Source organism: Onychostoma macrolepis, chromosome 23 (assembly GCF_012432095.1).
Source record: "Onychostoma macrolepis isolate SWU-2019 chromosome 23, ASM1243209v1, whole genome shotgun sequence".
In the NCBI taxonomy this organism is placed as follows: Eukaryota; Metazoa; Chordata; class Actinopteri; order Cypriniformes; family Cyprinidae; genus Onychostoma; species Onychostoma macrolepis.
Window position 1 is genome coordinate 17,797,343 of NC_081177.1, and position 19,913 is coordinate 17,817,255.

At 37.0% G+C, this 19,913-nt stretch overlaps 1 protein-coding gene across 3 annotated transcripts in view; it reads left to right on the top strand.

Moving 5' to 3' along the window:
* Nucleotides 1-17,677, top strand: part of lamb2 (laminin, beta 2 (laminin S)) — a 47,322-nt gene extending 29,645 nt beyond the window's left edge. For 2 of the 3 annotated variants that reach the window (XM_058763183.1, XM_058763182.1), the window contains 16 exons: nucleotides 3,500-3,731; nucleotides 4,694-4,857; nucleotides 5,159-5,194; nucleotides 8,268-8,492; nucleotides 8,579-8,796; nucleotides 9,832-9,928; nucleotides 10,057-10,429; nucleotides 10,994-11,178; nucleotides 11,348-11,589; nucleotides 11,814-12,017; nucleotides 12,155-12,299; nucleotides 12,846-13,053; nucleotides 13,140-13,281; nucleotides 13,372-13,548; nucleotides 13,622-13,781; nucleotides 16,883-17,677. In XM_058763183.1, the coding sequence (XP_058619166.1) occupies nucleotides 3,500-3,731; nucleotides 4,694-4,857; nucleotides 5,159-5,194; nucleotides 8,268-8,492; nucleotides 8,579-8,796; nucleotides 9,832-9,928; nucleotides 10,057-10,429; nucleotides 10,994-11,178; nucleotides 11,348-11,589; nucleotides 11,814-12,017; nucleotides 12,155-12,299; nucleotides 12,846-13,053; nucleotides 13,140-13,281; nucleotides 13,372-13,548; nucleotides 13,622-13,781; nucleotides 16,883-17,019 (2,945 nt within the window). In that variant the 3' untranslated portion in view covers nucleotides 17,020-17,677. The remainder of the gene's footprint in view (nucleotides 1-3,499; nucleotides 3,732-4,693; nucleotides 4,858-5,158; nucleotides 5,195-8,267; nucleotides 8,493-8,578; nucleotides 8,797-9,831; nucleotides 9,929-10,056; nucleotides 10,430-10,993; nucleotides 11,179-11,347; nucleotides 11,590-11,813; nucleotides 12,018-12,154; nucleotides 12,300-12,845; nucleotides 13,054-13,139; nucleotides 13,282-13,371; nucleotides 13,549-13,621; nucleotides 13,782-16,882) is intronic. The other variant, XM_058763184.1, reaches the window with a different exon arrangement.
* The last annotated feature ends 2,236 nt before the right edge of the window (nucleotides 17,678-19,913 follow it).

Below are 19,913 nucleotides of genomic sequence, written 5' to 3' on the forward strand. Positions count from 1 at the left end.
GCTTAAATTCTGCAACCTACCCTGAAATCTCATAAATATTAATTTAATTCGTACCTGCACACACAACTACCTACTAGCCTACATCTTTGGCACGGCCGCCTGATTTATTATAGCTAACCACCCTGCTGAAAAAACAATAGAACCCTGCCCAAAACACAATAGAAAATGTAATGGATTTAATGGTTATGATGGGAATTGTATTGGTGTTAATGGAAACTATAGTGGTGTCTACTGGTATGTGATAGATTCTATTGGTGGGATGTTAAATCCTATTGGAAAAATGCCCAAAACACACTACAAAAGGAATTTTGTAATGGTTTTACTGGAAAAAGCTAATGGTTCATAATGGTATTTTAATGTAAACCACTGGAATTTCTGTGATGGTTTCTAATGGGCTTCTATTGTTTTTTTTTTTTTTAGTAGGGCACCTATTAAAATCTGTGTGGCAAAACTGCGCAACGTATGGGAAGCCAAACAACCCAAAAGTGGGAGAAACAGTGCGATATTAAAGAGTTTGCGCCGCTGTCCTGTCATAGGCTCAATGGACCGACTCTACAGCGCAGGGAGGACGTGTTTGCTAGCGCCACCGAACTGACAGCGCAGCCTTGAACATAAGAAGTTCGTATTTTTCCCTGCACGTTAACATAATGAAGATCAGTATTAAGTTAATAACCCTAAAATAAATGCAGTGCAAAATTCAAAATACATCATATTGAATTTACATACAATTTACAATTTTGAAAAGAGTTTGTTTTAAATCAATTAATTAAATTTTATTTATTTATTTATTTAATATGTAGCGAGAAAAGCCTGACAAACGTAGCCATTATATAAAATTGCACTGTTAAAGTTAAAGAACATTACCTTGGATGTTCCCTGGTCTTTAGAGACCAAAAAAAAATAATAATAAAATAAAAAAATTCCCTGGACCACAAAAAGCAAGGGTATGTTTGCAGCAATAGCCAACATTGTATGGGTCAAAATTGTCAATTTTTTCTTTTATTCCAAAAATCATTAGGATATTACTGTAAGTAAAGATCATCCATGAAGATATTTTGTAAATCCCCAAATAAATCAAAACTTAATTTTTGATTAGTAATATATGCTAAGAACTTCATTTGGACAAAAGCGATTTTCTCAATATTTAGATTTTTTTTTTTTTTTTTTTGCACCATCAGATTCCAGATTTTCAAATTCAAATTTTTTGGTTGTTTGGCTTCCCATACAACGCACTGCAGCGCGGGAGATTGTATTAGCGCAGACCACTATAAATGTATTTATTCGTGTTAAAACCATGGCTAATTTTCGTAAGGGAACATGGAAACTCAGAGAGAATATTAGATGCGTTGATGGTGGTGAAATTATTACCGACATTAAAACACGTTATTAACATCAACAGCCGGAGTGCTGATGTCTTTTCAGGGGCATAGCTGTCCGTCAATTATGATAATTTGCATTTAGCCGCAAACATGAGGTGTGAGCACCGAGTTCACCTTCAAATCATGACGTCAAATTCACATTTCACTAAAACAGCACCATGGAGGAACAAATAGTCCCATGCCAGTGGGATAACAATATGATTTGCTATAAAGTGCTCTGTGAATAAAACTCAAAATAGAAAAATAGCTAATAGATGTGATGTGAAGGTAAATTACACAAAGTCATATCTTGTCATATCTGTCATATTATTTAGGTTCCTCCATTGTCCAAAACGTAGGGTATTGTCTAAAACAAAAGTTATGACTCTGTGTACGTTCACATACATTGATACTGGTCTGCGCTTCACTACAATACATTTTCCCGCGCTGCAGTGCGTCAGCGGCTTTGCCACACAAATTTTGATAGGTGGCTATTTAATAAAACAGGCGGTGTGCCAGAGGACTGAAAGGTTCTGCCTCGATGCGGTTTGTGTCAAGCCATTGGTTAATCTGGCTGTTTGATGAAGAGAAAGAGACCAAATGTAGCAGAAATAAACATGTTAAGAATCTGTAGAAGCAGAGGACTATTATTATTATTTTTAAGGACTATTATTATGTTGTAATGTTTGGTTGACCAATCAGCGGAGAGGGGCGTTTCACTCCGCCCACTTGTAGAGATCGAATATTCAAGTAGTTTATCCTTTTCTGTCCCTGAACGTAAAACGAAAACTGAAGCCGAATTCTTGATTTTTCGTTTTGTTTGAACAAATGAAAAACGAAAAATGTGGCGTTTTTTTCATTTTTCAGATTTCAATATTAAATAAAAAAACGAATTATCCGAAGGTACACGGACCGTACACGGACCGGTTTCTGACTCTGTTTTAAGTCAAATAAAACAGACTGTTTTGTGTCTAAAATTAAATAAATTTATACTCATTATTAATGAAACTGTACTGTCTTAAATAAAAGTTAGGACTGCTGGATATACTAAAATCAATACTGCTCTTCGCTACACTATAATGTAAATGCATTCGCCCCGTGTTGTCCAGTGCATCACGCAGCTTTGCCTTGCCACACAGATTTTGATAACTGGACAGCTAAATAAAATGTGCAGTGCGCCAAAGAAATAGACTAAAAGGGTAATGTAGCTGCAGCTCCTGAGGTACATACATATTTCTGCAATAAGCACCTAATAATTGCCATAGAGAATCTATGCCTACACAGAAGTAAACCCCGTTCATTTGTTAGTCTGGTTGTTTGATGAGAGAGAGACGACATGCAGTTGCAATAAACGCTTTAACAGCGGAGGACTCTTATTCTGTTACACAGTACTGCAGAAGACATGATAATGGCACCGTTTCATTTTTGGCATGACCAATCAGTGAAAAGGGCGTTTAATTCCCTCCCACACATGGAAATCGAACATTGGAGCTGTTTATCCATTTTCTAACCCTGAATGTAAAAACGGAAAATCAAGGCGATTTCTTGTTTTTAATTTTTTTTGACAAAACGAAAAATTAAATTGGTGCCATTTTCTCATGTTTCTGTTTTCAAAATGTAATTAAAAAAACGAATGAACGCAACGTACACGGACCGTTTTGCTTTCTTTCATTGTTTTTTCCTGGTTTCTTTTTTTATATATTTTGTTTTATTTGTTTCATTTTATTATTTTTTTGTATTTCATTTTTGTTTGTTTCTTTTGTTTTTTGTTTGTTTTTCTTTCTTTTGTTTTTACTGTTGCTGTATTGTTTGTTTTTATTTGTTTATTTCTTTTTGTTGATTTATTTTTATTATTTATTTTTTATATTTCGTTTCATTTTATTTGTTTTTGTTTGTTTGTTTGTTTGTTTTTGTTTTTACTGTTGCTTTGTTTGTTTTTTATTTGTTTGTTTCTTTTTGTTTGATTTGTTTATTTGTTTCCTTGTTTTTTGGGGGGGTTTTTCCCTTTTTTATTCTTTGCGTGTTTTTGTTGTATTTCTGTTTGTTTTTTCTTTGTTTCTTGCTTTTCTATCCTTCATTTTTTTGTTTGTTTCTTTCTTTCTTTCTTTCAGTCATTAATTGCTTTCTGTCTTCATCCTTAGTTTGTGAATGTAGTTTGGAGGGCTCTCAGAGCCGATTCTGTGACCAGTACTCAGGACAGTGTCCATGTCAGGCCGGTGCATTTGGTCAGCACTGTGATGGTTGTCAGGCTGGACACTGGGGCTTCCCGAACTGCAGGCCATGTGAATGTAACAGACATGCTGACGAGTGCCACCAAAGGACTGGAGCCTGTATCAGCTGCAGAAGCAATACAGCCGGGGACAAATGTGACAGGTACAAGGGGAAAAAGACAGACATTCTTGACATTTATGGCTAAACTGATCATTATTATCATTAGAGGACACTTAAAGTCTCCCTGTAGTGAAAATCAACTTTTTTATGTTGTTTATTTGTCTATGTGGTGTTTTCAGTATGCTTTTAGACAAACCATGTGCCAATCCATTAATCAACACCATTGCTGAGTATTTTCTCCATAAAACTGTAGTTTCCCAAAGGCTGACCCAGAAATGCGGTTTGAAACAGCCCTTGGTTTGCTGCGTCACAAAACAATAACCAATCACGTCAAGGGATTGATTCCTATCACTAGCATGCAAAATATACCAATACCAGCACAAAACCAAACATAAGTTAGAGCAAAAAACCTATGAAGCCGTGGTTTAATGTGAATTTAGAACTGCTAACTTGCATTATAACCCGCGGCAACAGTGGAAAAGTAGCCCAGGGTCAGACCCACCTCTCCCGCATCGGCGTCTGCATTCGAGGCTTCAAGACATTTTGAGATCACAACATCGTCAAGTAAGTAACTTTAACGAATGTTACAGTATTCACTGTAGTTGTCCGCTAGTAAAAACATAGTTTAATCAGTCATTATCCGTGTATGCCATTGTTTTGGCGTTTACTACAGTTCAGTGGATCAGGAGGTGCTGGCTGGTGTGACTGAGTGGAGGCGGGGTTAATTTGCACATTCATAGATCAACGTATAGTAAATGAGGCAAGGGTGTTGAGTTACATACAAGCTATTTTAAGGCATGAGAAAATTATTTTCACAAGAAAAACATTTAAATATGTCATTTTGATGATCAAAGATAAGTTTTAAGGGATAAAATATTTGACTACAGGGGGACTTTAAAGATATTTGAGAATCTTTTAACGCTTACAGGCAAACAGTGAAACGGGTTGATTTTGCTTGAATGTTCCTCTGCCTGAGCTAATGTAATAAATGCCTCTTGTCACAGGTGTGCTAATGGTTACTATGGAAACCCGGCTCTTGGTTTAGGGAGTCCGTGTCGGCCCTGCCCCTGTCCTGAGGGCCCCAACAGCGGACGCCACTTTGCCGCCTCTTGTTACCAAGACAACCGCAACCAACAGGTGGTCTGCAACTGCAACCAGGGTTACACAGGTATTTTTAACCACAGAATTTTCTTTCCTTCCACAGATGGATGGAATCAAATGAATTAAGATGAGGTCTGGGCCATGTGCCGTTGCATTTTTTTGTATACATGCAACGGGAAAATGTAGACGTCCCAAATTAATAAGTGCTTGAATCGGGCTTTATAGTGCCATTTAACACCCTGAGTCCATCTGCATCCTCGATAGGATGCAGAAAATGCCATAATCAGAGATAAAGGCCACTGTCACTCTGATCAGCCAGTGCAGTGATCATGTGTATTATCTCCTGTCCCCTCCTCAACTGGACACAGGGATTGTAAAGCGCTCTGCAGGGGCAGTCCTCAAGCGTGAGTAACCATGGAGACCCACCCCACCTCTGCTGCCCAACCTCCGTCACCCCTCCCGACCCATCCCTCCCTAGCGCATGGCTCATGCACTTCACACCTTGCATGTACATTTGCAGAACCCTGTGAAACTGCACCAAGTGCAGTCGTATGTGACCGAGCAGTGTTGGAGAGTAACTAACTAAATGTAGCTAGAAGTTGTTTTTTAAAACTAAGCTTTTCTATTGCTTAGCTTTCCAGCTGAGCAAAATTAAATAGTAATAATTAAACGCTAACTTAAAATGTCTTCTCTCTCTCTCTCTCATATTAAGCATTGGGAAGTACAGTTTATTTAAATGCAGAGTCTTAAAGGGATAGTTCACCCAAAAATGAAAATTATGTCATTAATTACTCACTCTCATGTCATTCCAAACCTGTAAGACCTTCGTTCATCTTCAGAACACAAATTAAGATATTTTTGATTAAATCTGAGCGTGTTCCGACCCTGCATAGACAGCAACACAACTACCACATTCATGGCCTAGAAAGGTAGTAAGGACATGGGTGTAAAATACGTGGGGGATGTGTCTTTTAATAAAACGTAAATTCATCCCCTGCACTTTTTCCGGGCAAGTATGTTCATGTAGATCAGGGGTGTCAAACTCAATTCCTGGAGGGCCACAGCCCTGCAGAGTTTAGCTCCAACCCTAATTAAACACACCTGATCCAACTAATCAAGTCCTTCAGGCTCAATTGAAAACTACATGGTTTGTGTGTTGGAGCAGGGTTGGAACTAAACTCTGCAGGGCTGCGGCCCTCCATGAATTGAGTTTGACACCCCTGATGTAGCAACGGCCAGTGTGAATAAATCTAGATTTAAATGCTAAGAACAAAGATAGTCTACGTATGACCCAACGATTTATTCATATCCAAAACAAGACGATGTAAACATTACAGAGCGCTAAACACTCTCATGCAGTGTATGTTTCAATCATACTGGAAGTCGGAGGGCTCTCTTGCTCAGAAAGTCCAAAACAGCCTCGTAGAAGTAATAACATGACATGCGGTAAATCCCTAATATGGGCCCCTAATCCCTTTCTGGGCCGTGAATGTGATAGTTGTGTTGCTGTCTATGCAGGGTCAGAAAGCTCTTGGATTTCATCTAAAATATCTTAATTTGTGTTCCGAAGATGAACAAAGGTCTTACGGGTTTGGAACGACATGAGGGTGAGTAATTAATGAATTAATTTCATTTTTGGGTGAACTATCCCTTTAAATAATAACATACTATATTATACTATTTATTACAATCATTTTACAAAATAATATTTATTATTCTGTATTAGTTCTAGTTTTATCATTTTTATGGCATTTAATGTAATTTGATGTTTTTAAATTGATATTCAAATGCTATTTAGTTCTCTCTCTAAAATCTGATGTAAATTCTATTCTATTCTGTTTTTTCTATCACTAGAAGTGAGTGCTAATCACTGTTCCTTTGCCAGCATTTGAGCCAGAGAAGCAGGCGTTTGTCTCTATATAGCACTTGGCTGCAAAGACATATGAACATAGCAACAGAGTGAATCAGAGCTTCCCGTTTAGACAAAATTAAAATGACAGCCAAAGATAACTGAGCTTCAAAATTGTGTGAGATCTATTGATGTAACACAGTCATTTTCACTCTGATGCTTTGTACCTCTTCACTCTTCAGGAGATTATTATACTAGTGCTCAGACTGTTGAGTGTATTATGATTTAGCATTAAGATTAAAATGTGAAATTTTTAAGAAATCTTCTGGAGAGTCATTTTTCATAATTTGTGAGTTGTTATTTGTATTGTTAGACTGCATTCTTAGTAGAGGTTTACATGAAGATTTTGTATGTGTGCACTTGCATCCTTTAAATATTCATTTAAATCATAATTCCATTAATAAATTAATGTCATAACTGAATATTTTAAAAACTACTATTTAAAAAAAAACAACGCTCCATATTGGTGTTATTTTAACACTAAGCCACCAATATTCTATTAGATATGTGAACCTAATTGTAACAGGGCAAACAAGATGGGAGACGTGCAGATCCATTTACAAGCCTTATTCCAAGACGTGGTCAAAAACATAAGCAGGGTCAAAACATCAGCAAACCGGTATAACAGGCAAGACAAAGAGTAATCCAAGGGCAAGCGTGGGTCTTTGATTGGCGAACAATATCCAGAGGGCTTGATAAGAGGGGTAGTCCAATAACATGAGCAATAGTCCAAACAGAGTCCGAACGGCGAGACAAGGGTTAATCCAAGATACACGGGCAGGAAACAAAGGCAAGACGAAATGACTAGACTAACTGGAACTGGAAACTAGACTAAGTAAAGCAGCTATCACTAGTGATAAACGCAGAACAATACTAAAGACCAAACAGAAACACGGAATGGCTCGGTAAGGCAGCTAACACTAGAAGAGTGCTAAACTCTAGAACACTACTCAGCGATTTGGGCAGGATCTGAGTGCATTTTAAATAGAGTGTATAATAGCTCTCAGGTGAGCGTGTGATTGGTGACAACTGTGTGATCAGTGTAGCTTGTGATTGATGACAGCTGTGTGATCAGTGCAATGGATGATGGGAAATGCAGTCCAGTGTAACATGCAACAGTCTGTGTGGTGCGAGAGTCAATGTAATGAAATAGCGATCTCTGGTGGCTAGCGGATGGAAGTCCAAGAACCAGATTCACGACACTAATATTGCTTATATTAATTATTTAGTTATAAAGTTTTACTCAGTAACCCTATTAAATAAATTGTGCAGGTTATGGAAAAAATAATCATGAAACTGGAAGTGCTTTATTTCAAGAAGACTGGATTTTCCAGCTGTGACAGTTTTAATGCTATTCCCTTGAAGAAAATATTATTAAATGCAGTTCAGCATTAAAAATGTCCATCAAATGCATTAAAGCCATTTTTCTTTTACTTTGTTTACACAGATGCTTTATAAAGTCATTTGCTCTGTTTAGTTGTGACGTAGGAGTAAAACATAATTTTTTAATGATATGTTATCAAATGCCATCTTTATGTAATTAAACGCCTACTTTTTCCCTCAACCAGGTCCACGATGTGACGAATGTGCTTCGGGTTATTACGGCGACCCCTCTAAGCCCGGTGGACGGTGCCAACCTTGTCGTTGCAGTAACAACATCGACCTATCAGATCCTGAGGCATGTGACAAGCGTACTGGCCAGTGTCTCAAGTGCCTGTACAATACTGAAGGACCGGACTGTGGCGTGTGCAAGAGCGGATACTATGGAGATGCTTCCCGCCGCAACTGCCGGAGTGAGTTTACCTGGGTCTTACATTGCTTTTCTACATTATAATGCACTATTAATATAATAACCATATCAACACTTTCACCTACCCAGAGTGCACTTGCAACTTCTTGGGCACGGAGCGCAGTCAGTGTCTGTCTCGAGATGACTGCGTGTGCCAGCGTGCCACAGGACAGTGTCAGTGTCTGCCTCACGTTATTGGACAAACCTGTGATCACTGTGCTCCCAATTACTGGAACCTGGCGAGTGGACGAGGCTGTGAGCCCTGTGGCTGTGACCCCAACAATGCCTACACATCTGCCTGTAATGAGGTACTGTTGGCTCACAAATACAGCTCACATTCAATACATATAAACTACCATTCAAAAGTTTTAGATTTTTTTTTTTTAAGAAATTAAAAATTCAGTACAGTTTAAAATGATTAAAAGTGATATTAGTGAAAACATTTATAATGTTATAAAAGGTTTTTATTTTAAATAAATGCTGTTCTTTTGAATTTTCTCTTCATCAAAGAAAATGTCCTAAAAAAGGCTTCTACAAAAATCTTAAGCAGCACAACTGTTTTTAACATAGATAATAATAAATGATTTCTGAAGGATCATGTGACACTGAAGACTGAAGTAATGGTACAGAAAATTCAGCTTTCCCATCACAGAAATAAATTACATATTAAAATAGAAAACAATTATTTTAAATTGTAATAATATTTCACAATATTACTGTTTTTAATGTATTTTTGATCAAATAAATGTATCCTTGATGAGCATAAGAGACGTCTTTCAAAAATATTAAAAACAACTTGCAGACTACAAACTTTTGAATGGTAGTGTTTATTTATTTATTTATAATACAGTATTTTAGATTTTACACAAAGACAGATTGTTGATACAGTAAGTAGACTTAGGTGATAGGAACTTAAAATCTAAAAAAGCTTGGCTTATCTAATATTAAAATTCTGGCCAATATAGAGCAATAATCATTTTATATTATGGCTGATAAATGGATGATTTTAAAATTCTATGCTGTTTTGTTTAAATAAATGAAATGAAAAGTGAATTTAGGCACAACATTATAATGTATCATAAAAAATAGATATTCATTTTGAAATTCACTAAAGATTACATTTAACAGTGTTATTAAATTTTATGAGTAAAAGATGATGGAAAAAAATAATCTAAATGTAAAAATAGAAGAGTATGAACAATTAAATATCCATTATTGACCGATATCAAAAAAAAAGTCTCTGATAACCAATATGGTATTCATATATCTTTCCTCCCTAGTTTCAACACCCCATCAGTAGTCTTAAATATTGCGATCCTCTTTTTAAACCCAAATTCATGTAGTTCACAGGTCAGTGCCAGTGCCGTGTTGGATTTGGAGGGAAGACCTGTAAAGACTGCCAGGAGAACCACTGGGGTGACCCAAGAGTACTGTGCCGAGGTACCATGATACTTTCAGAGCAGTCCATATCATCTGTAATGCAAATGTAACGCTGTTCATCATTTTTTGATACCCAATTAATCATAATTCTCAAAATCCAATTGATTTGGTTACTCCTCTCCCCACAGCATGTGATTGTGACCCCCGGGGCATCGAGTCATCTCAGTGCAACCGTGTGACTGGTCACTGTGTGTGCCAGCAGGGAGTTTCTGGCGTCCGCTGTGATCAGTGTGCCCGTGGTTTCTCTGGCACCTTCCCTGAATGCAAACCTTGCCACCAGTGCTTCGGGGACTGGGACCGCATCGTTCAGGATCTGGCGACCAGAACCAAAGCGCTCACAGATCGAGCCAAGGAGCTTCAGACCACCGGCTTGACTCGAGCCTTTGAGAAAAGATTTAAGGAGTTGGAGGACATGCTGGCACAGGCACGGGACATTGTTAATGCCCGCAATGCCACTGCTGAGGCCGTGACCACTCTGATGGGCATGATCGAGGATCTCAGGTACACTTTGGTTAGAGGGAGATTCTGACCCAAAATTTTTGTATATTGCTTGAAAGACTAGTTGAGAGTGTTAGAGGTTATGGGAAAAATTACTTGAGTAATTTTACTTAATTACTATACTCAATTATTATTATTGGGAGTTTATGTTGAGAATTGAGAATTTATATTTAGAATTATATATGGGTACTATTGAAATGCATTGAAAATTTGCAACAAAAGAAAATGTTTTTCATACTTTTATTACTAAGATTAAGTAAATTTTACTTGAACCTTTAATACAGTTTTTGCAACAAAATTACAATATTTACTATAATTGGATTGCATTATGTTCAAATGTATTTAAATATATAATGTCATTTTCAGTAGCTAAGAAATTTATTTTAAATTTTTGTTAAATACTTGTAAATGAGAACAAATTTACCTACTTACCTTAAACATTCACATAAATATAATTTAAGTATAATTTCAGATTTGACCATTTTTCAACACATTTTTGTTCTCACTTTTTACACCCTTGTTGGAGATGAGTTTGGTCAGTTCGTCAGCTGTCTTTCTGTCTGTCAGAGCTCAGATTGGTGAGACCACAGACACACTGAACCAGCTGGAGGGAGACTTGACCGCTGTGCAGGACAGTAACTATGAAGCCAGTAATGCATTAAGTACCCTGGAGAGAGAAGCAAAAGAACTCAACCTGAACTCAGATCAGCTTAACCGTCAGCTTGACATCCTCAAGAACTCCAACTTCTTGGGTTAGTCACTGATCCTGTATTACTGCAACTAAAAGGCACTTACACTGCCCCCATTATATGCAAAATATCGAAACAAGTGGCATTTATTTATTATTAACTCCCAGAGAACAATCCATTGACTGATCAAACTAGGAAAACATGCTATTTAACATGTGGTGTTTTTCCTCAGGTGCATATGACAGCATCCGGGCCTCGTACAACAAGTCACGTGATGCAGAGCACCGCGCCAACAGATCTACCACTGACATTCCCAGCACAGTGAGCAAATCAGCAGACACCCGCAAGAAAACAGAGCGACTGATTTCCCAAAAGAGAGATGATTTTAACCGCAAAAATGCTGCCAACAAACGTACGCTCACAGACTTAAATGCTAAAGCTCAGAATTTGGACATAAAGAAAATCAATGAAAAGGTAAGCTGGATAAAACACAAATAACAACAAATGTCTCAACAAATATAAAAATATAACAGTTACAAGAATTTGTAACCAATTTAAAAGTATTATTTAAGGTATTTAAAATATAAAATCATTGTTTTTTATCATATAAAAAATATTAGAAATTGTTTAATATATATTATTTAATATAATATATTATTTTATTTTACTTTAAAGCTGTTGTTTTGTTGTTTTTGTAGGTATGTGGAGCACCGGGTGACACTCCATGTGTGGACAGTCCTTGTGGCGGTGCTGGTTGTCGTGATGATGAAGGCAAACGCCACTGTGGTGGTCTGAATTGCAATGGAGCCGTTGCAGTGGCCAACAATGCCCTGGATAGATCCAAGCATGCAGAAAAAGAGTTGGATAAAGCTATGGGAGTAGTGGACGAGCTTTTTAAGCAGGTAGAGAGACACACTTTAATTATTGAGACCAATGACTAACATGATCAGAGCTGTCAATTCCTTTTATTACTTCACATTCTCCAGAAAGTGTTAGGTCTTTTCTGCGAATCTTATTTTGTCTTGACGGTCTTATTAAGGTGGCAGATGCTAAGACCAAGGCTCAGGAAGCTAAGGATAAAGCCCAGGCAGCTTTGGAAAAAGCTAGTGATACCAAAAATAAGGCGGATCATTCTAATAACGACCTGAGGGACCTCATCAAACAAATTCGTGAATTCCTCATGCGTGAGTTTTAATTATATTATACTATTCAAAATTTTGGAAACATTTTTATTTCATTTTTTTCTCCAAACCACTTGTTATATTATATTATATTATATATTTTATTAAGAGAATAAAGAACTACAGGAAAAATTAAATAAAATACACAAACCTGAAATTATTCTCTGCATCTTATTCTAGTTTACACTTTATAGTATACCTTTAAAATTTATTTTAAAAAATCATATATTCTCTCTCATTTTTTCCATTTATGATCTTACCACTGTTTACAAATGATCCAAAAGGACTGCTGAATTTTACACACTAATTAAAAAATGTAAGAAATATTATTATATTAAAAGAATAAAGTGCATAAAACACTACTCTTGTACTAAATTATCAAATTTTCAAAACATTCATCAATAATCTGATTTTCAAATGTTTCAGTGACATTTCATATATTATATTCCCTCTCTCATTTTGTCATTTCTTCTCATAGAATTTTAACTTACAATACTTTCTTTAATAATTCTTTTGAGCTTATTTACATATCATGTTGTATATTTGCAGAGGAGGGGGCAGATCCTGACAGCATTGAGGCGGTGGCCAATCGGGTGCTGGAGCTGTCAATCCCAGCTTCTCCCAGGCAGATTCAACACCTCGCAGATGAGATTAAAGACCGTGTCAAAAGCCTGTCCAATGTGGATGCCATTCTGGAACAGACCCAGAATGATGTCCGCAAAGCAGAACAGCTGCTGCTGGATGCCAAGAAAGCCAGGTGACTATCTGCACATCTGGTATTTTGCACCAGGTTTTTGTACATCACTATGTAAATATAAATGCAAATCTGTTCTTTCACTCTAGGAATAAGGCAGGGGGGGTGAAGAGCACAGCTGAGAGTGTGAAAAAGGCCCTGAACGATGCTGGCAGGGCTCAGGCAGCTGCAGAAAAGGCCATTCAGAAAGCTAAAAATGACATTGGCTTGACTCAGAACCGACTAGCACAGGTAAAACAACTGTAATTAGGAATAACTTGAATTTTTATGCTCCTAAATTGATTGGTTTTGACCACAAGTGCTCTTACAATCCTTCTAAAGATCCAGTCAGAGACCACAGCTCGTGAGAGAGATCTTAATGATGCTATGGACAGACTGGGAGATCTGGGACACCAAATAGAGGCTTTAAAAACCAAACGTGCCAACAACAGCCTGGACGCAGCCCGGGCAGAGGAGACGGCCACTATGGCCCGGGACAAGGCCAATGAAGCTAAAGAGGTGTGTGGCAGTCATTTGCGTGTCACTGAGTGTTGTGTTGACCAGAATTTAGTGACTTTATTGTCTGTTTTAGATCCTGGACGGCGAGCTGTCCGATAAGTACCGTACTGTTCAGGGTCTGATGGACAATAAGGCGAAAACAATGCAGGAGGCCAAGCAGAAAGCAGAACGCCTGAGAGATGAAGCCAAGGAGCTGCTAAAGGATGCCCAGGATAAACTGCAGAGGCTGGCGGGTAAGTGTGCGAGACACACGCAGAGAACTGGAGGAAGTTCTTACAATTCAGTTTTATGTTTTAAATTGTTTTATGAATTTGGAAGAACCTGTACAGTTTGGTCAGAAAAGTTTATTACAAGTATTAGTTACAGTATTGTTTACACAAAAGTATTACATTTTATATTATCAGCGTTGAATTGAAAGATTAACATGAATATCAGTATTTCTTAGTATTTGGTTTGTCCCTTTTTTTTTAGCTGTAATGACATTATTTTATTATTTATATTATTGTTTGAATTTATTATAAAAAGCATAAAAACATTTTGTGTAATATAATTATATATATATATATTATATATATTATATATATATTTTGAATGTAGAAACATCACAGAGATGTAAAGTACAGAGCTGGCATAATATAACAATAAATTAACAAATAAATATTACAAATAAATGTTATTATATTATCATTTATACACACAAACACACACATACATACATTATATATACATATATATATATTAAAAAGAAAAATATATTTATACATATAAATATATAGTATTTTATTTTAAAATATTTACAAATACAATAATTTTATGTTGTAAAAGAAATTGCATGTAATTATATTATAATATTACATATATGTATGTATATACACTGAACAAAATTATAAACGCAACACTTTTGTTTTTGCCCCCATTTTTCATGAGCTGAACTCAAAGATCTAAGACTTTTTCTATGTACACAAAAGACCTATTTCTCTCAAATATTGTTCACAAATCTGTCTAAATCTGTGTTAGTGAGCACTTCTCCTTTGCCGAGATAATCCATCCACCTCACAGGTGTGGCATATCAAGATGCTGATTAGACAGCATGATTATTGTACAGGTGTGCCTTAGGCTGGCCACAATAAAAGGCCACTCTAAAATGTGCAGTTTTACTGTATTGGGGGGGTCCGAAAACCAGTCAGTATTTGGTGTGACCACCATTTGCCTCACGCAGTGCAACACATCTCCTTTGCATAGAGTTGATCAGGTTGTTGATTGTGGCCTGTGGAATGTTGGTCCACTCCTCTTCAATGGCTGAGCAAAGTTGCTGGATATTGGCAGGAACTGGAACACGCTGTCGTATACGCCGATCCAGAGCATCCCAAACATGCTCAATGGGTGACATGTCCGCTGAGTATGCTGGCCATGCAAGAACTGGGATGTTTTCAGCTTCCAGGAATTGTGTACAGATCCTTGCAACATGGGGCCGTGCATTATCATGCTGCAACATGAGGTGATGGTCGTGGATGAATGGCGCAACAATGGGCCTCAGGATCCACAACGTTGACATCAGCAAACCACTCACCCACACGACGCCATACACGGTGTCTGCCATCTGCCCTGTACAGTGAAAACCGGGATTCATCCGTGAAGAGAACACCTCTCCAAAGTGCCAGACGCCATCGAATGTGAGCATTTGCCCTCTCAAGTCGGTTACGACGACGAACTGCAGTCAGGTCGAGAGCCCAATGAGGACGACGAGCATGCAGATGAGCTTCCCTGAGACGGTTTCTGACCGTTTGTACAGTTATGCAAACCAATTGTTGCAACAGCTGTCCGGGTGGCTGGTCTCAGACGATCTTGGAGGTGAAGATGCTGGATGTGGAGGTCCTGGCCTGGTGTGGTTACACGTGGTCTGCGGTTGTGAGGCCAGTTGGATGTACTGCCAAATTCTCTGAAATGCCTTTGGAGACGGCTTATGGTAGAGTAGTGAACATTCAATTCATGGGCAACAGCTCTGGTGGACATTCCTGCAGTCAGCATGCCAATTGCACGCTCCCTCAAAACTTGCGACATCTGTGGCATTGTGCTGTGTGATAAAACTGCCCATTTTAGAGTGGCCTTTTATTGTGGCATATACATATATTAGGGGTGGTGTAACGATACACAGATGTCACGGTTCGGTACATACATTGGTTCGGGGGTCACGGATCGATACGATTTCGGTACAACAGGAAAAATTTTTTATAAATCTACTATGCTCGGTTTCTTTTCATTTATTTTGAACAGACAGTAGTACAAATTACGATTTTTTTTCCACCTACATGTGGAAATACTAAATATTATTACATATATATGAAATCTGCAGTACATATATACATACAAGGAATAAATTCTTGAAATATATTTGATTTAATTTACAGGTAAACAAAGGGGGGGGGGACACGTATGTGAGACACGTAACATAGCCTATATATGCTGAGTTTCAGTTCATTTTTGTGACAGGCTTAATTTGTTCACAGAAAGAAAACTCAAATGGCAGAAAGCGACATCCTATTTGTTTTCCTTATTTTACAAAAGCACGTTTTGTTTTCATTGTAAGTGTACACAAATAAAAGCAGAACTTTATATAGTGATGCAGTATTAATAAGACAATAAGTGTTTAAAGTTGATTCTGCTGGTACAAGGACACAGTTGAAGTGATCGCACCGGAGCGCAAACACACACACACACACACACACACATTGCCAATTCGTTGTAAGGCCTCATGCACCGAACCGAGATGTCCGTACCGTGACGGTTCGGTACGAATACATGTATCGTTCCACCCCTAATATATATATGAAGTGTTCATTTGCAAAAACAGATAACTTTTTTTTTTTAAACAATTTTAACAATCATGTTTTGTCATTGTGCATTCCAATTAATCTCAATGAAACTGCAGTTGTTTTTTTGACTAGGTTAAAAAATTACTAAAAACCAGCTAACTAACACAATAAAAACATGATAACATAAAAAACATGATTTTTGAAAATTTTTAAAAACGGAGTTATCGGTTTTTGCAAATAAACTTCATATATATATGTATACTGTTTTTTAGGTAGATTTATGACACAGAGCTGGTCTAATATAACAATAAATAAATATAACTATAAATATAAATTATAACTATATTATAAATATTCTAATTTTATGTTATAAAGAACCCATTAGTTAAGCTTACCTGTCAAGTATCTGAAAAACATAAACTGCCCTCTTGTGGACATAAGTAGTACTGATCTCGGAAAGCATTCATTGTTTTATTTCCTTGTAATTCTGACCTGGTTTTGTTGTTGTTTTGCATACACAGAGCTTGAAAAGGACTATGAGGAAAATCAGAAGGTATTGGAAGGAAAAGCCAGGCAGCTGGATGGCCTGGAAGATAAAATGAAGGCAATCCTGAATGCAATCAATAAGCAGATTCAGATCTACAACACCTGTCAATAATCGGTCACAGGAAGGAAAGCCCAACAGCTGGACTGCTGCTGTCTCTGAAAGTTCACTACTTCATTTGACTCTTTTCCCAGGCTGCTACAGTTTTTGCCAACAAACTTACAAGACAATGCCAAACTGCCACCAGACGCGGTGTCTGGAACAAATATTGTTTTAATTAAGGGCTACTGTTATAACAAAACTACATTAACCTGTTTTCATTCTGGAACTGAATGCAATGCAGATGTTCACATGTGTCTTGTAAGGCAGACCAGTATTCTACTTTCTTGGTATTAGAAATGTGTTTGTAAAATACTGAATACAGTATAATGAAGATGCTGAGTTTGCTTGAATGTAAGAGACACTGAATCATGGCACAGAAGTTTTATTTTATAGATTTTCTGCTTGCCCTTTTTCTTTTAAAACTGGTATAGCTTGGTACTTTATTAACACTCGTTGTCTAATGAGAAATATACATTTGTTGTCATTTGAGAAATTGGTTTCTATAATAGGCTGAACATCTGTCTGAGAAATTACAGTAAAAGACATTGTTAAGTGAAGTAAAATGAGTTGCCCATTTAGAGTCATTGGTTGTGTATCATGTACATTAATGTAAACAGTGTTTCTTCTCACGATAAATACAAATAAATAAAATCCCTGTGTGACTTCTGTACATTGTTTGTGTGATCATTAGCCGGTTACATGTAACCCGAATATATAATACAGTGGTGTGGAAAAGTTTTTGCCCCCTTCCTGTTTTTTTTATTTTTTGCATATTTGTCACACTTAAGAAATTCAGATCAAACTAATTTTAATATTACACAAAGATAACCCGAGTAAACACAAAATGCAGTTTTGAAATTATGATTTAATTTAAGGAAAAAAAGCTGTCCAAACCTACCTGGCCCTACGTGAAAAAGTGCTTGCCCCCTAAACCTAATAACTGGTTGTGCCACCCTTTGCAGCAACAACTGCAATCAAGCGTTTGCGAAAACTGGCAATGAGTCTTTCACGTCGCTGTGGAGGAAGTTTGGCCCACTCTTCTTTGCAGAATTGTTTTAATTCAGCCACATTGGAGGGTTTTCGAGCATGAAAGGACTGTTTAAGTTATCGGATTTAAGTCCAGACTTTGATTTGGCCACTCCAAAACCTTCATTTTGTTATTCTTGAGCCATTCAGAGGTGAACTTGCTGCTGTGTTTGGGATCATTGTCCTGCTGCATAACCCAAGTGCACTTGAGCTTGAGGTCACAAATTGACAGCCGGACATTCTCCTTCAGGATTTTCTGATAGAGTGCAGAATTCATGGTTCCATCAATTATGGCAAGTCGTCCAGGTCCTGAAGCTGCAAAGCAGCCCCAGAGCATCACACTACCACCACGTTTGACTGTTGGTAATGATGTTCTTTTTATGAAATGCTGTGTTAGTTTTACGCCAGATGTAACGAGACACACACCTTCCAAAAAGTTCAACTTTTGTCTCATCAGTCCACAGAATATTTGCCCAAAAGTCTTGGGGATAATCAAGATATTTTTTGGCAAATGTGAGATGAGCCTTTGTGTTCCTTTTGGTCAGCAGTGGATTTTGCCTTGGAACTCTCCCATGGATGCTGTTTTTGCCCAGTCTCTTTCTTATTGTTGAATCATGAACACTGACCTTAATTGAGGCAAGTGAGGCCTGCAGTTATTTAGATGTTGTTCTGGGTTCTTTTATGACCTCCTGGATGAGTCGTTTTTGTGCTCTTGGAGTAATGTTGGTAGGCCGGCCAAGTTTCCTCCATTTGTGGATAATGGCTCTGACCGTGGTTTGCTGGAGTCCCAAAGCCTTAAAAATGGCTTTATAACCCTTTCCAGACTGATACATGTCAACTATTTTGTTTCTCATCTGTTCCTGAATTTCTTTACATCGCGGCATGATGTGTTGCTCTTCAAGCATGCTTCACTTTGTCAGACAGGTTCTATTTAAGTGATTTCTTGATTCAACAGGTCTGGCAGTAATCAGGCCTGGGTTTGGGTAGTGAAATTTAACTCAGCTTTCTAAAGTAATGTGGTTAATCATAGTTCTTTCATGATTTAATAGGAGGGGGCAATTAATTTTTCACGTAGGGCCAGGTAGGTTTGGACAGCTTTTTCCCTTAATAAATGAAATCATCATTTAAAAACTGCATTTTGTATTTACTTGCATTATCTTTGTGTAATATTAAAATTTGTTTGATGATCTGAATCTTTTAAGTGTGACAAATATGCAAAAAAAAAATAAATAAATTAAAAAGGAAGGGGGCAAAAACCTTTTCAAGGCACTGTATATGAGGAACAAACAGTTAAAAAGTTAAATACTTAAAGGTTGAATGAAGTTTCATTAAGTATTCACTTATGTTGAGTGGGATCTGCATCTTCCATTTTCTCACAAATTGTGAATAAGTGTCTTCCTTCCAGATCATGTGTGAACACCATCAGATACAAAAATAATGTCAAATATTTGACTGCAGGATGGTTTTAAATAGATTTTCAGCTCCATCTATGATATGTCGCAGCAGTCAGAAAATCTTCCAGTGTTGGCAAAATAACATGTTTGCGTATCACACATGTATTAAATGCAAATGCTGTTTTTATAAAACAGGACCTTAATATTATAATACTTAAAATTAGAGAAATTATATGAAAAACCCAAACAATTCATTTACCATAGATGGCATACATTAATGTTTTTGAAAGAAGTATTTTATGCTCACCCAGGCTGCATTTATTTGAACAAAAATACAGTAAAAACAGTAATATTGTGAAATATTATCACAATGTAAAATAGCAGTTTTCTATTTTCATATATTTTAAAATTTATTTCAACAAACTCTTTATAATATGCTGATTTCGAGCTTAAGAAACATTTCTTATTATTACCGATGTTGAAAAC